The sequence below is a fragment of the Chenopodium quinoa genome, unplaced genomic scaffold (genome assembly GCF_001683475.1).
Source record: "Chenopodium quinoa cultivar QQ74 unplaced genomic scaffold, ASM168347v1, whole genome shotgun sequence".
In the NCBI taxonomy this organism is placed as follows: domain Eukaryota; kingdom Viridiplantae; phylum Streptophyta; class Magnoliopsida; order Caryophyllales; family Amaranthaceae; genus Chenopodium; species Chenopodium quinoa.
The window spans coordinates 1,851,897-1,867,836 of NW_018743292.1; the positions used below are offsets into that span (position 1 = coordinate 1,851,897).

The 15,940-nt window shown below is 35.5% G+C and overlaps 2 protein-coding genes across 3 annotated transcripts; one reads left to right on the forward strand and one right to left on the reverse strand.

The window, feature by feature from the left end:
* Nucleotides 1-1,002: 1,002 nt before the first annotated feature.
* On the reverse strand, nt 1,003-7,567 carry LOC110736274 (pseudouridine-5'-phosphate glycosidase-like). Of its 2 annotated transcripts, none has more exons than XM_021916451.1 (13): nt 7,204-7,567; nt 6,999-7,089; nt 6,278-6,388; nt 5,942-6,024; nt 4,546-4,605; nt 4,390-4,450; nt 3,521-3,627; nt 3,351-3,428; nt 2,707-2,752; nt 2,489-2,609; nt 2,306-2,391; nt 1,979-2,126; nt 1,003-1,500 (listed from the first exon to the last, which is right to left on the reverse strand). In XM_021916451.1, the coding sequence occupies exons 1-12, from the start codon at nt 7,294-7,296 to the stop codon at nt 2,032-2,034; spliced, it is 1,032 nt and encodes a 343-aa protein (XP_021772143.1). In that variant the 5' UTR covers nt 7,297-7,567; the 3' UTR covers nt 1,003-1,500; nt 1,979-2,031. The 2 variants fall into 2 exon arrangements, with proteins under 2 accessions (XP_021772143.1, XP_021772141.1); XM_021916449.1 differs by having other exon boundaries at nt 1,003-1,504.
* A 4,083-nt stretch (nt 7,568-11,650) lies between these two features.
* Nucleotides 11,651-15,940, forward strand: LOC110736275 (uncharacterized protein At2g37660, chloroplastic-like). The gene is made up of 9 exons (XM_021916452.1): nt 11,651-12,095; nt 13,393-13,505; nt 13,637-13,690; nt 13,798-13,882; nt 14,265-14,370; nt 14,478-14,564; nt 14,786-14,883; nt 14,965-15,074; nt 15,315-15,940. The coding sequence occupies exons 1-9, from the start codon at nt 11,804-11,806 to the stop codon at nt 15,378-15,380; spliced, it is 1,011 nt and encodes a 336-aa protein (XP_021772144.1). The 5' UTR covers nt 11,651-11,803; the 3' UTR covers nt 15,381-15,940.

Consider the following 15,940-nt stretch of genomic DNA (forward strand, 5'->3'; position numbering starts at 1 on the left):
CATAGCACCAAAACCATGTGGGTAACCTAGTTCATGAAAGTCCAATATTTTACAGAATAGATCCAGCTATAACTCTATTTTTTGGGGTCAGTCATCATGTAAAATGACAGCAAATCTAACGCTCCATCTACTAGAATTTTTCTAAGGAAAAAGAGTAATCAGAAAGTTTCTTAATTTCTTTTTTGTTTTTTCTTTGCAAATTATCCTTAAACTGTTTTAAACAGTTCCCAAAAGTTTGAATAAAAATCCACCAGTGCTTTCCTTTGAGTCATGCACATGAGATCATACAAAAATAAATAAATTATAAAATCATTGTAACTTAAATTTATATTCTAAAGCTATGAAAGCAATTATCTATTCAGAATTTTGAGCTTAATATGAGTTTAAAACTAATTATGGTCAAAATATGACCAGTCAAATTATACTTTTGCTTTGTACCCAAAAAAAAATTATGCTTTTGGCTTTTTTAGAAAAGTTTTCCTTTGATCAGAAAAGTTACATTAGATTCTAGTAGTGAAATCTAATATCCTGCTTACTTTGATCATGAATCTTGTATTAGTGCTTTTAAAACTACAGTAAAAGATTAATATTTTCACTTTTTTTTCAACAAGATTAATATGTTCACCAAATAGGAAAATACATAATTTTACAAATTGATTCATACTCCCTATATAATTTACTTAATTTTGACCATTAGTATTTGATTATGAGTTTGTGACTTTGTTTTAAAATATAGATATAGTGTATCACCATCATTAATGTCACAATGGAACGCTACATAATACAATTTTCTAAACTTATTTAAAACCAAGTGATTTCTAACCCAAAACCATGATAACAAGCTCGATAACAATCATAAAGTCAAGAGTTGGAATTATGATCGTAGAAATCTATATTTCTGATTTGGATTTGTTTATCTTGACCATCTAAATTTGAATTAATTCGCGTTTATACTTTTTTTTTTTTTTTTATATATAAAACGGAATCTATAAAGATTAGGAATGCTAGAAATACATAAATATTTATGATTAGGTTGACTGTTCAGCTGTAAAACCGACTGACTAAACAATGTAGTTATAGTGGGACTGCAAATGCAGCTTGAATACAGAAACTTGCAGACAAACAACTTAATTTGGATGACCAATTGTCTTTGGAATCACATGAATTTAGTGGAGTTTTTGTTGAAACCCACGTTCACCTGTTTGAAAAATGCAACCCTCAATGTTATTATTAAACTCTAACTTACACTAAATCATAGGAGTAACATTTATTCTCAGCTAAAATTCATACAGTTTGTACAGTGGATTTATTCTCAGCTAAAATCTCACTTGAAAGATTCATCGTTTCCAATCCAGCAAAAGACAGCGACCGCCTCATAAGAAGCCATATGCAGCCACACTCAGCCATATGACGCGATGAATTGAAGATGATGCACCCTGATGAACATTGCATCGTCAAAGTCACCAACTACAGTCATGAGTCTTATGAAACTGACGTAGCCTAGCTGCAGGAGAAGGAACTATATTAGTAACACTGAATGATTCATCAGCTAGATATAGATTATTTCTATCCACAATAATGTATTCCATCCATCAAGAATTAGAAGTCACATTATCCCAATTATGACAGGATTTCACAAAATAGTCAGGTTGTCATCTTAATTGACATACAATTGATACTATATTAAAAAGGCGAGCTATTTCCAGACGTCCTAAAGATTTTTTATATAACCATATCATCTATAGTTAAAGCATTCTTGGAATAGGCCAATGTCCTGCATTACTCTTCTTCATTATGAATTTATAGAGGCTAAGGTCGATCTAAAGATGCACGTTATGGAATATAACTTTGTAGCCCCACCAAAACGGGGGAAATTAAAGGGAGAAACATGCATCCATGGCCCCAAATACTGATCAGAAGTGACAAACTTATAAGCACAGACTACATATCAGAATGATGGAGTTAGAGATATAAATACCTTGTCAGATACCGTAGCCAGGTCACAGATAACTCCTGGTGCATAGACGACCACTAAGATTTAACTTGATCACCATATCCTCTCATTTGGGCAAGACAAACAGCAATCCTAGAACCAGTGGTGGCATTATTCTTTACAAGAGCGATATCTAGATGCAAGTCAAGAAAATGTATCAACTCATGTAAAACTCAGGTCAATTAAGCATTCGACCCGTGTCAGACACTGTGAAGCAAAACACTACTATTTCACAACTTTGAACTTTAAAAACACTAGTCTGAGGGGGGAAAATGGGTGAACTTGTAATATTGTAAGGGTTTCAAAGGATACTAGAAGCCAAAGAAGCTCCTCCAGTTAACTCATTCACTCTTGAAAGCAAGAAAGGAGTTTCAGCACTGCCCTTTATATTTTTCTCCCTGAAAATATATTTCAAATGAATTCTTGTAAGGAATACCAGAGACACTACAAGCAACTATATCAATAGTTGAGCATTTTTCTGAGAAGAAATCTAACTTTGCTTCCATCAAAGCCTTCTGTATTGCAGATTCAACTAAGCTACCAGAAGCAGAATGTTCTTTGGGAATAGGAACTGCAATTAGCACACCAGTTCCGAGATTGAGTTTTGTGTTGGCTTCTGCATCCAAATGATTCCCATCAGTAATATGAATAACAAGGACCGTACAGCATTAGAATTTAGAAATCAAGAATATTGTAAATTATTTGTCATGCACCTATTAACCGGGCAGCATCTTCTGGGGAATCCACACGGCAAGAAACCTAAAAAACAAAAAATATTAGGTGACATAGATTTCACAAGGTTTATGCTATGTACAGGTACAGCATATTACAGGAGACCTGAACTCAAGTGTATTACACTCACTGTGCAAGTAAAAAATACATGACAGAAAATTAACGGAAACCAGATAAATGCATACAAACTCCCATAGCTTTCCCTTAATTCACATCCATTGAAATGTAAGTATGTAACACAAGGTTTATAATCACCTGAAAATAATCTCTAAACCACAGCTTGGAAGCCAAATAAGCTGCTATGGCTGTGCTACTATTTTCATCATAAAGGTATTTGAAGTATGCTACATATGTGATGTGAATTATTTTGAATGGAATAATAAGACAAAAGGATATCGAAAAGTATTTATTGGAAATTTGATGGCTTCATTACTGCCACAATTTTCATATTAAAGGTATTTGAGGTACACTCTACATATGTGTTGTGTATGAGCGAACATATATAGAACTATAAGAAACATATATAGATAACAAAAATGACTTGATGGCAATATTATAAAACAAACATCCGATTCCAATTTTTCCACTTGCAAAAATAGTGGAAATATAGGAATGCCAAAGGTACCTTACAGCCACTTGTTTCAGTAAAAAAAGCAGGAAATTCATTGGTTCTGTATCCAGCAACACACACTCCCTGAGTTTCCTGCATCAAACACATGGGATAAAAATAGATCTTGAATATTGATAGAAGCAGCGAAAGTGATGCAAAGTCTGAATCTCTCAAAGGTATCGCACCAAATACTCGAGGGTTCTAGGTATGTCAAGTATTGATTTAGCACCAGCAGAGACCACTGCTACTGGCGTCTTCCCCAACTCAGTAAGATCAGAAGATATATCCATGGCTGCAAATAATATATTAATATCAAGAATAAAGTATTGGTTACTGAAAGCTGACAGATAAAACTCCTTTACACATATCGAAACTATTCCATGATTAAAAGTCAACAAATTATCATTATCGGCTTAAGGCATTGTCAAGGAGGGGGTGGAAGGGGAAGGGTATGGACAAATAAACCTCTGCACATGCTAAGACAGAAAAGGTACAGGCCATTAACAGAAAGTACCATTTGTTGCACAACAAGGAATGTTTTTGACTATCTCACATAGAACCCTTAAAAAAAAAGGCTTCTATAAACTTCTATATGCACTACAGCATTCTAAAAACAACCTCTTATTCAACAAGCTAATAAATACGCCTGGTGCTTCAAATGCACTAGAAACAAAATTATGCATCGCCAAACTAGGAAATCGGCCAGTATGATTTACCATAATCAAGATACAAATCAAAATCAGATGTTACAACAACAGGTCAGCAGAAATAACATTACTCCAACAGCTCTAAACAGTCTCTCAGTCAAATTGGGTTGAAGAGGGTGTGCTGTCTGCAGAGTGCAGAATGTCAATTTTTTTTATAAATGCAAAAACAAGGGAAATGGAAGTGAGAAGACCTCAGTAATAGAACTTCTGAAACCACAGGACAATCTCAATATAAAGTATGAGGCTGGAGTGTTATTGCCCTATGGCAAAATTTCAAACCTGGTTAGGCTAGGCCAAGTATACTAACTTTTGTATAATTGTCACAGTATAAGAAATGGTAAAATTACTTTGCTCTCCATGCCTGTGTACTCCCCCGATACCCCCAGTCACGAAGACGGAAATGGCAACCTGCAATTGCAATCACGACAGTAAGCCAAAATCTGGAGATAGGAAAGGACACAGAGAATTATGCTATGCAATCTGCTGCTGGGGAAAAGGCTGACCATTGATGCAAAAAACATTGTTGCTGAAACAGTTGTAGCACCATCTACTCCAGCAGCAACCTAAGCAGGCATGAGATAAGTTATTGACTTTAAATGACACTAAAACTAACTGTTGTGCATGCATGTACAAGACGCAATCGTTTGTTGAAGAAACATTAGGCCAAGCGAGACAACTAAGAGTTGAGAGGAACTATGATCTTTGAGAGAACAACCACAGCAGTTCAGGCAGCTTGACACTTGTGCAGAGATTTGCAGGCAGTACAATGAGGCTAAAGTGAGCAAAGTGCACAGAAAAAGACAGTGTAATAAGGACATGTCTAGATTCCTTAGCATGGGAAATATATACTAAGCAGACAAATAACAATATGTAATAGCAGCTCGCATATGCTCTACAGAGGTCAGAATTAGTAGGATTTATGAGACAATGTTACCATGACATATCATTATCCTAACGCCTTTAGTAGCCTAGGGAGTCTAATATATACAGCCTTACCTATAAATTACTTTTAATGAATAAGATTTACCCAGCAGCTGGTTCTATAAAAACTAAACAAAGACAATAAAAACTACAGTTATATATTATTGCTTTAGTAATAAGACTAATAACAATAAATGCTTATATTTGATTCATTTTACTTTCATACAGCCAGACAAAAAGAAGATGGAAAAATTGTAGGTGGCTAAGTTGTATTATGGATTCAGACTCTCAAGAGAACACAATCCATGACTGTCCCTGACATAAGACGGAGCTAGGCAACAAAATTGGAGCAAAAGCTTGTCTTCTAGTCATCTCAAAATGTCTTTGAATCAAAAACCATATTGCATGGGTTGATTAGCTCTCTATCATATTCCACATCCATTTCTTCCCAACAAATGATGTCGGAATAATGCTAAAAAATAACCAAGACGGCAGAACAAGCATGGTGCACTTCGCAAAGCATATTCAGACTTATAACTAGTATTAATATCACTCTATACCTAGCTAGCCCCCCATGCTGGAACATATGCAGTTTCATAGTAAATCACTTTGACTCCATCAGGAATAGAGTTTCTTTAAGCGGTTCAGCCTCTAACAAAAAAATTTAGAAACTTCTAAGTATTCTAACAGAAATATATTTCCTTCATTGCTTGTGGGTTTACTCTGTTTGAACTTAACAACTTTAATGTCCTTAACAGAGAACGGTCTGAAAAAAATGGAGACTGAAGTATGATTACATAAGAGATCACCATGCACAAGTTCCAGTATCAACGATTAAAGTAAAGCACTATTCTAACAGGACAAAAGTGACAAAGGTGCTGTGCTCAGAAACAATCCAAGTATATAAAGAACCAGAGGTAGATGGCAGCGGATGAAGGAAGTTATGCAGCTAATGCTAAATATGCAATGGACACTTACAACAGCAGCAATGTCACGACGAGCAGTCTTTCGAACTTGCGCTCCTGTTTTAGCAAGCCTCTCCAACTCTTCAATCTGGAGACCTAATTTTGATTCAAATCACCTTAGAGACTAAAGACAACACTTCAATGCTTTCCAGCTTGCTTAACAGTGATGAAATATTCCATAATAGCATTGATGCCAGGTTAATATGATGAAACATTTAGTTCAATTATCAACATGAAAAGTCATAAAAAGGAAATCTAAAAAATTATCAAGTGAATATAGTTAAATGCAAAGTCATTATAGACAATAGTGATAGTACAACATAAATTCAAAGGATTGGAAAATAAGCACCTATACGCGGAATTCCATCCAATATAGCAATGGTTGCAGGAATCGCTCCATTGTCTCTCACGATTGCTTCAATTTCCTTTGCAGTTTTAAAATTTTGAGGGTAGGGCATTCCTAATATCATCATAAACAAACCACAATCAGCAATGGTATCAAATATTGGCAAATAGAACTCAACAATACAAAATAGCCTTTATTTCATTCTATCCATCCATAAATTAACCCGCTCACTTCATTGGAGTGTAGCTTACGGACGGGCACAAAATTCTATTTGCACATCCAAGTACACAAAAACACTTAAACTCACACCACACCCATAGTTCCTGTTCAATACCCGAATCACTTAGCTTTACATAAGTCACCGGCTGCACGATAGCCCAAAAAGACCTTAGTTTAGCCAGTTAACAAGCTAAATCCAGATGTCTAAAATTGAAAGAACAATTGGAAAACCATAATCCATTTTACTTTCAATTACCCAAATTGCATTTCAATTAAACAGGCCATAGTTTCAACAGCAACTCAACATCTTCCTAGCTAGTAAGTAGTCACAACAATTTCACTTTCAATTTATAACAACTGTACAATTTAACAATTGATTAAAAGGGATTTTTCAGTTCAGCAATATAATGTACAACAACAATATCAAAGCCTTAATCCCGAGAAGACGGGGCCGGCATCCCGATAGAACGGGATCGGGTGCATGAACCAATGATACATGAATTACCATGACAAATAATAGTTGATTCCAGTGCAACAACAGCTGCTCCACGAGATAGAGCATCAGAAACTTCTGGGCTAACTTTGATCAACCCACCCTACAAATTTTTATAATGCAATCGAAATTTCCTTCATTCATTCATTTGATAATAAGAAGATAAAATAATTTTAAAACCATAAAAATCAATGTAGAAAAAAATGGCGGGAAAAACCTCGAAAAGATGAGAGGTTGAAGAAGAAGAAGCAGGGTGAGGATAAAGGTGTCTTGTAATATTAGAGAGTCTGGAAATTGCTGCTGAATCCATTGTTGTCGATCGGAAACTTCGAATGAGTACGATGCGGTGGTGATTGATGGTGGTTGGCGGCAGCGATGACGGCGGAGAGAGAGAAAATGGGGCAGGAATTGTTTAGCAGAAGATGATAGTGATGAACTGATGATTAGAATGAGGAGTGTTTTAAGGTTAACTAAACTATTCTCGTGCGATGAACAATCAAGATTTTTTTTTTTTAGTTTATAATCTATTGCATTATGTTATATATGAAGATTAGAATTAGATTTAAAAATAATTAATATTTAAGGAAAGTATAAATAAAAAAAATTGAAACCATGAGTAAATATTAAACAAATTAGGTATGCGAAATTATAATTTAGGAGGGAAAATTGGTTAATTGAATTTTATATAAACAATTATACGTTGAAGTCAAAGGTGTAGATTGAAAATAAAGATAAAAATCATTAATAATTGATGATATCACACATAGAATTGGAAGGAAAATTTTTAATGTGAGAATGACACATAGGATAATTTAAAAGTTGATGATGTGACCAATGTTTTTTTAGTATTAGTTAATAAAATCGGCGGCAAAATGCTTCTAAATCTTTCAAGCTACTTGTAATAAGCATGCATGATACTTCGTACTAACAAAATTGAATTTTGACTATTATAATACGGAGTAATAATTATTTAAATGGGAGATAATACAAGTTTATCCCCTTGAAAGTGGTAAATATGTAATAAAATTGTTTCGATATTTGTGCTTCTACAGTTAAGGTATTGTTTGGTTACACTAATTTCTCATGGGCATTCAAAATTCCTGGGAATAAATCTAAACCTCTTTCTAACTTCACAAAACTCTCTGTTCTCTCTCCTCCTCCAAAGGAAACCTCTGCCGAAAACACTAATTTCTCATGGGCATTCAAAATTCCTGGGAAAGTTACCGTTTCTCCGGCGAGGTTCCTCCCTTCCCTCTGCTTTTAATCTGCGAGGTCGCCGGCGAGAAAGTGTCCTCCGTTTTCGTTTCCTCCACTCCTCGTTCGGCTCTGAAGTGGCTTCAAACTCAGAGAGTCGCCGAAGCTCCGGCCGCCGCGGCCTCCGCGTCCTCTTTCCCCCTCCTCTGTCTTCTTCTTCTCTTGCATTCCGTTTCTCTTCCCCTTTATTTTCTTTCCCCTTCTTGGTTTGGTGGTTTCCTCACACCGTTATCCTCCTTCTTCTTGGGGATTTTAATCCTTTGGAGGGGTTGTGAGGGCCTTTTCTAAGTATTTGAAGGTTCTGAGGGGAGTGTTTAGATCATCCACCTCTGTCGTCGTTGCCCACCTTTGTGTGGAAGGTTTGTGTTCGTTCAAAGGGTCTCACCGCCGGTGAAACAAGGCCTAAGGACTAGGCCTAACACCGCCGTCATAAAGGTCATCGGTATTTTTTACTGTGACGGAAACGGTAAAGTTAGGGTTAGGGTTTCGTAGGTCCTTGCGCCGGAGGGCTAGGTCTAACGCCGCCGTCAAGAGTAGTTAGTGACGAAAACGATGAAGTTAAGGCTAGGGTTTCGAGTTTCCTAGTGTAAGTGGTTTCGGGTTTTTGGTTTGGACGGTGCTCTCCTCTGGTTTGTTCTCTTTCTTAAGTATGGTTGTTCTTAGTATTTATCAGAGTTTATTTGCCTTAGTTTGTGTTACGGTATGTTTTAGCCCCCTTTGGTTGTTTTCCGGGCTATTTAGTTGTTTTGGCTATAGTATTTTGGATGGTTGTGTGCAGTGGGAATTAAGATCCTGTGTTAAGGAATGTAGTGTAGTTTTTATGGTAAGAGAGGTTAAAGGTGCGATTGTTGGGGGTTTGAACAAGAAGTTAGCCTTGGCTAAGGTGAAGTGTGTACGTTGTTGGAGTGGTATGGGTTTGGTTTCTCTTCCCCCTCGGATGTAATGATTTTTTTGGTCATTACTCCTGATTCTTATTATCTGAAGCAGGCGCCCAAACTTTGTTTTGGGGTTTCTCGAGCCTCAACGTTGTCAAAGCTTTCTTGCCAACAAGGAAAGCTATTGATTGGAAGGCACTAGTTCAAGTGACCCGTTTGATGACCTTAATAGGTGATGAGTTTATCTCGCCAGGTAAGGATTTGCTAGCCATGGTCAAACAGTTTCGATCCCCTCCGTTGCTCTCTTCATGGAATGTAGTATGTTTTTGCTCCTTGGTTTGTAAGGAGTCCCTAATCTGCGACTTATTCGGCCAATTCAAGTTTATTTTCGTCTTTAGTCTCAAAAGTTGTTATAACGCTTTAGTGGTAAAAGCCATAGTTTAAGTTTAAGTTCTTGTTCTATAGGTTGTAAACTCTGATTTTATGAATACATTTGCTCTTGTCAAAAAAAAAAAAAAAAAACACAAAATTCCTGGGAAATGCAAAAATTGTGAGTTGTTTGGTTAATGAAAAAAGTGCAAAATGGAGGAAGTTGGAATCCCATGGGAATTTTAAGTTTCCACATAATGTAGGAATTAAATTACCTAGTTAGATTCCCCTAGGTCATTCAAAATTCCTATGAATTGTGATTTCCCTAATGTCTACCAAACAAATTAAAATAATTTCCTAGGAATTGTATGAGTGAAATAACTTCCCATGAATTGTAAATTACCAAGGGAAGTTATTTCCCATTGCAACCAAACAAGGCCTAAAAAAAATTTCATGTACATTTGTACAGTTGACAATAAAATTGTCAGAAAACAGCATTGATTCAAAAAATTTAATGTCGTTTGGTTACATTATTCATGGTGAAAGTTTAGAAGCATACAAGAAGAAACATCTATGGAGAAAGCACATAAACTTCAATTGAGAAATCAAGAGGGAAAGCTCATCTACTATTTGGGGTTAATCATGCCCTTTATTTCTTCGTTTTCTCTTAGGGATTTTTTTTTTAATTTGGCCAGCAATATTAACACTGTTTGATCACATTATTCATGGCGAAAGTTTAAAAGCATTCAAGAAGAAGTATCCATGGAGAAAGCTCATAAACTTCAATGTAGTTAGCACCGGTTAACCGGTGCTAAATGCTTTAGTTGACACCGGTTTTGAATCGGTGCCAAATTTTCATGGATTTGGCATCCCTCAAATCCCCAACGGTTCAAAACCGGTGTCAAAGGGGGGGGGGGTTTGAACCAATGCCTTTTTACCTTTTTCGTCTAGTGAGCTCACCTACCATTTTTGGTTAACCGTGCCCTTTATTTCTTCATTTTCTCTAGGATTTTTTTTTTAAATTTGCCGAACATGGTGGTGTTGGTGATGATGTCAGTGTCGAATAAGAGGATAGAATATTAATACAAATATGGACATGGTGGTGTTGGTGATGATGAAGGTGGGTGTGTGTATTGTGAATCGGATGAAGAGCAAGAAAGACGAAGTTGCTTTTGCATCAAATGGCGTTAGTAAGAAGGTTAAGTTACTATTCACTACCAATTACAAATTTGTCCTTCGCTTGATTGTGGAAATGAATGTTTATCAAGGTGATAAACTACTAGTCTTGCTTTTATAGTAGTTGTTAAAAATATTTTCTATACTTTTAAGGGAAAAAATTTTGAATTTTGACCTTTAACAAACAATTAACTTAATTTTTATATGTATAAATAACAACTAGTCAACATCTATTTTATCGAACATGTTTTAATTATTGTATTTATCTTCACAGTTAAGGTCATGTTCTCTTCACCATCTTAACAAAATAATATTAGGTAAAAATAATTTCAGTCTGTAAAAGTAATTTCAATCCAGTAACAGTAACTTTAAAGAAGAAATAAACTTGAAAATCAGTAAAAAATAATTTAAGTTCAGTAAAAATAACTTTACTTCCAAAAAAAAAAAAAAAAAGTGAGGCAACTAACAGTTACCCGCATAGCCACACCATGTGTCCGCTTGTAAAAAAACAATGTTCCCATGTAACACTGACCGAGTAACGCTTATAACACTTATTGAGTAACCTCTATAACACTAACGAAGTTACCCTTGTAATACTGATTGAGTAATCCCTACAACACTAACAAAGTAACCTTCATGATATGTAAAGTGGGTGTAATCCCTTATAGCTATATTTTGGTAAAAAACAGGGTCTTAAACTCTTAATGTTTGAGAATCACTAATAAACTGGCAAACTGCTACGGTGTATATGTTACTATACTTACCATGGGCTATACTACCTATACTATCTATTGTAGCCACTTAGCCCATGTTTTGCTCACCTGATTTCCTTAACAAAATTTTACAAGTAGATTAGTAAAATAAATTAAGTACGTAAAATAATTTTTATTTAGTAAAAAAAAAAAATCAGCAATTTTAAAGAACAAATAATTAGCAAATCGGTAAAGATTAATTATTTTAATTAAAAAAAATTAAGTTAGTAAAATAATTTAGTTTTGTAAAAATAATTTATTTTAACGTGAAGGAAACATGAATTTGATTCACAAACGATAGATAAACCATTTAATTAGAGATAAAATAAAAATATTAAAACCCCCGAAGAAAATAAACTGGATAAGGTCCTCATCCACTGAGTAGGATTTCATGGCAGCAACAAAACCGTCATTCCCTCCAATTCCAGCTTACACCATAAAAAATCAAAGAAACCCAATATTTTTTCAATCAATTACTCCTATTTCTTTGATACCCACAAATTATTATTACAAATGTTGTTATTTAAAGCACAATTTTGAGAAAATTTGCTCCATAAAATCATCTCCAATCGTAAGTGCTGTGAAACAAGATGAAATTCAATCATCCGATTCAGAGGCATCCAAGTATCCTTCAGCTTCAACTTCTAAGTTGGTTCTTGTTGTTGGTGGCACTGGCGGTGTTGGTAATTTTTTTTTTGCTTAATCTTTTCATTTATAAAGTTTATGAATGTATATATTTTTTTTTGAGGGGTTTAAGGTTGCTTAAGCCATGATTAGATTGTTGGTTTTACTGTATATTTCATCAAGTATAAGTTGGACGAAATATTTCCTAATAATAAACAAATGAGCGGATATTAGATTTTACCCGAGTGAGAGTTAGGTTCTTAGCCTATTAGGTACACTCGGGTGTAAACTAGACTCTCTAACTAGAGGATGCTCGTGTGTATCCGTGTATACTAGACTCTCTACCCACACCTATAATTGAAATATGTTATGTAATGAATTTCACCTGTGTGTATTAAAGAATTTGAAAGTTGTAAACCTGTAAATCAGGAACTGCATATGATGCCCCTATGATAGGAACCCTTAAGATTCAGAGTGATAATCTTAATATTTTTTGTATTCCACAAGTTTATTTTGGTACATAAATATAGATATGTTTATATCTTGGAATGATATGAAATAGAAAGTTTTGGTCTTGTAATGAAGTGTATTGATTGAAGGAGCGAATAGGATGCTAATTAGCTTAGTTGGTTGTACTCTAGGGGTGGTACACTGGTACCTAAGACTAGTAATTCAATTCTATGCTAATTAGTTTAGTTGGTTGTACTCGTGGGGTGGTACCTAAGACTAGCAATTCATTACATCAAATCATTTACCCTTTGTAGCTCCTCGTTAATTTGCCTGGTTGGTTATAGTCTAGGGGTGGTATCTAAGACTAGGAACATAATTCTGTCTACACCATTTACCCGCTATCTCTACAGCAAAGAAATGTTAGGTGTGAATTTGAAGGACATGCAACTACGATGTTACTCTCTTTAGTCACTTAGAGAGTAGCAACTGCGAAGTTTGTATGGCCTCACTAAGAAACCCGAAGCTTTCACGTTGATCCTAACCTTATCTTCTACTCGTAGCTACTTTACATATTGGGTGGTACTGTGGTAGAAGCTAAGGTCAGGCTAAGGCTCACACTTGGAAGTAGAGAATGGAAAAATAATTGGAATAGTTTTTCATTTGCCTTGGGAAATGAGGGTAATGATTTTATTTTTGCTACATTTGGACAATGTGTTACCTTACCTCTCCCCGAGAAATGTAGATTTCATGTGGTTATACAAGTGAAGGTCCTTGCTGATTTTTTGTTGAATATGTAGAGATTATTGTATACATAGTATTTATACAATATAGGTCCCTGTGATTATGGTTGTGGTCCTAACATTTCATCTATGAGACTAAACCGTACGTTTTGTTGTTTCTTTTCAGGGCAGATTGTAGTGGCATCATTGCTCAATCGCGATATCAAAGTACGTCTTTTATTACGAGATCCTGAAAAGGCAACCAAATTGTTTGGTGAACAAGATGAAGAGAAATTACAGGTAATAATTTTAATATGCTAACATGATTTCCTGTTGTGAAATAGATTTTAGTTTATCATAGTGTCCGAATTCATTTGTTTTCCTGTGGGGAATTAAAGTTTATATTGAAGGAGCTTTTAGAACTCTGACAGGTGTGTAAGGGGGACACAAGGAACCAAGAGGATCTTGATCCATCAATTCTCGAGGTCTGTCCTAATGAAAACACAGTGACTGAATTCAATCTAGTTTACAATGCTGATTAAACCAATAGACTGATAATGTTGGTAAATTCTGGACATAATTTTCCATTTAGGGTGTCACACATGTTATATGCTGCACAGGGACGACAGCTTTTCCTTCACGGAGATGGGATGGAGATAATACACCTGAAAGAGTAGGTATGTTGCTTCTTTAATACTGTAATGCTGACTACTTGCTATAAAGTCATAAAATGTAACACTGGAAGGTTGCTGCAGCTAAATTTCAGTATATACTTCCTCTGTCCGGAATTTATTGGATATTGTAAAAAAAAAAAGAGAAGATAGCCACCCTCCCTAGAAAGAAGTATGGTGTATGGGTGAATTTCCTTAATATGTCCTTAAATTTAAGTGGTGGGAGGATGATAGGGCTATCTTGAGAGATTAGGACAATATGACAATATTTCCGGACAGAGGGATTACAACTTAAAAAATGTGGCAACTTATACACTGTACATGTTTTTGGGTACAAATGTCAGATCTTTGTGCTGATGACTGATAACTTGTGTGTACTATTCTGAAGATTGGGATGGAGTAAGAAACCTCGTATCAATACTGCCCTCGACTCTAAAAAGATTTGTTCTTGTTTCATCAGTTGGAGTGACCAAGTCCAATGAACTACCATGGAGGTATGACTTCTTCATGTATACATAATTTGAGAATTGATGACTGATTTGAACAAACTTTTAAGTAGTACGGAGTATGTTGAACAGCTTTTCTAATGTTCATCCTGCAGCATCATGAATCTTTTTGGTGTTCTGAAGTACAAGAAGATGGGAGAGGATTTTCTTTGTGATTCTGGCATTCCTTATACTATAATCAGGTTTGAGTTGTGAATATTTGATTAATTTGTTAGGATTTGATAGATTTGGTATATGGTATTTCACGGAGGATAATAATTAAAGATAATAGAGGATGCACATACACACAGAACAATTTGTATGAACATTATCAGATCATCATAAACACAACATTTATCTTAACATTCTAATATTGTGTAACTTGTAGTTTATACATTTCTCACTGAAGTTGTTTTTGTATCAGACCCGGGAGGTTGACTGATGGCCCGTATACTTCATATGATCTCAATACTCTACTCAGAGCTACAGCGGGTGAGCGCCGTGCTGTCCTCATAGACCAAGGTATGCTAAGGTGCCAACTTTGAGGCCTTATGTTACTGTAACAAGGGTAAATCTGTTGATGATTTCTGGGATTGTGACTAGGGGATAAGCTTGTTGGAGAAGCAAGCAGACTTGTAGTTGCCGAGGCTTGTATACAATCACTGGATATTGATTTCACAGAAGGGGAGATTTTTGAAATTAATTCTGTTCAGGTACTTAAATAATTTAACCTTTATTCTCATTTGTCATAGATGATTCATATTGTCGTTGTGCATTTTTTTCCACGATAATGTATATACTAACAAGTTAGGCATTAGCAAGGGCGCTACAATCTTTTTATACGGTGTTAGTTATACACCTAATTCGTATTTTTTTTCACTTGTCTTGACTCTTTTTCCACCTGGAGCTCAAGATTGTTTCATATTTTCGGTTGTGGATGTTGTATTCTGTAGGGAGATGGACCAGGAAGTGATCCGCAGAAGTGGAAAGAGCTGTTTGACGCTGCTCGAACCAAATAACAAGGCCTATACTGCTTAACTTGCAAGGCTGATATACTAATTCAATTCCTGTGCTGAATTACCTTCTGTTTCCCTATACTGTTGTGCACTTGTGCTTGTGCTGTATAGTAAATAGATCACATTCATGCATATTTATAGTGAGAAAATGCAAATTTGGGAAGATGAAAAGTGAGGAATGATTCTTTCCTATCACTTCTTTTCCTTTCCTTTCCTCTGCCTCCATCATAAAGCAAACATAAGAAACTTATTCAATTCCTTTCTAATGATTCCATCCATTTATTGCTACCAAGTAAAAGTTTTCAAAACTTGAATTATGAATACATTTTGTGGTTTCCGGAGAAGAGAAGCGGAGTTTATATACAATCCAGAAGACCCGTGCACAGCACGACCCAACCATTTGCACGCGTACGTGCTAGAGGGATACCTCTAGTTCTAATCAAGGCTTGCAAGGGGCTTGGCATGTATAGAGTATGTAAAGGCCTTTTATTTTGTCTATGTGGGACATTTGGTTATTTTGAAGCAACTCTATACTTGGAATTTTATTAAGGTATGTTACTATA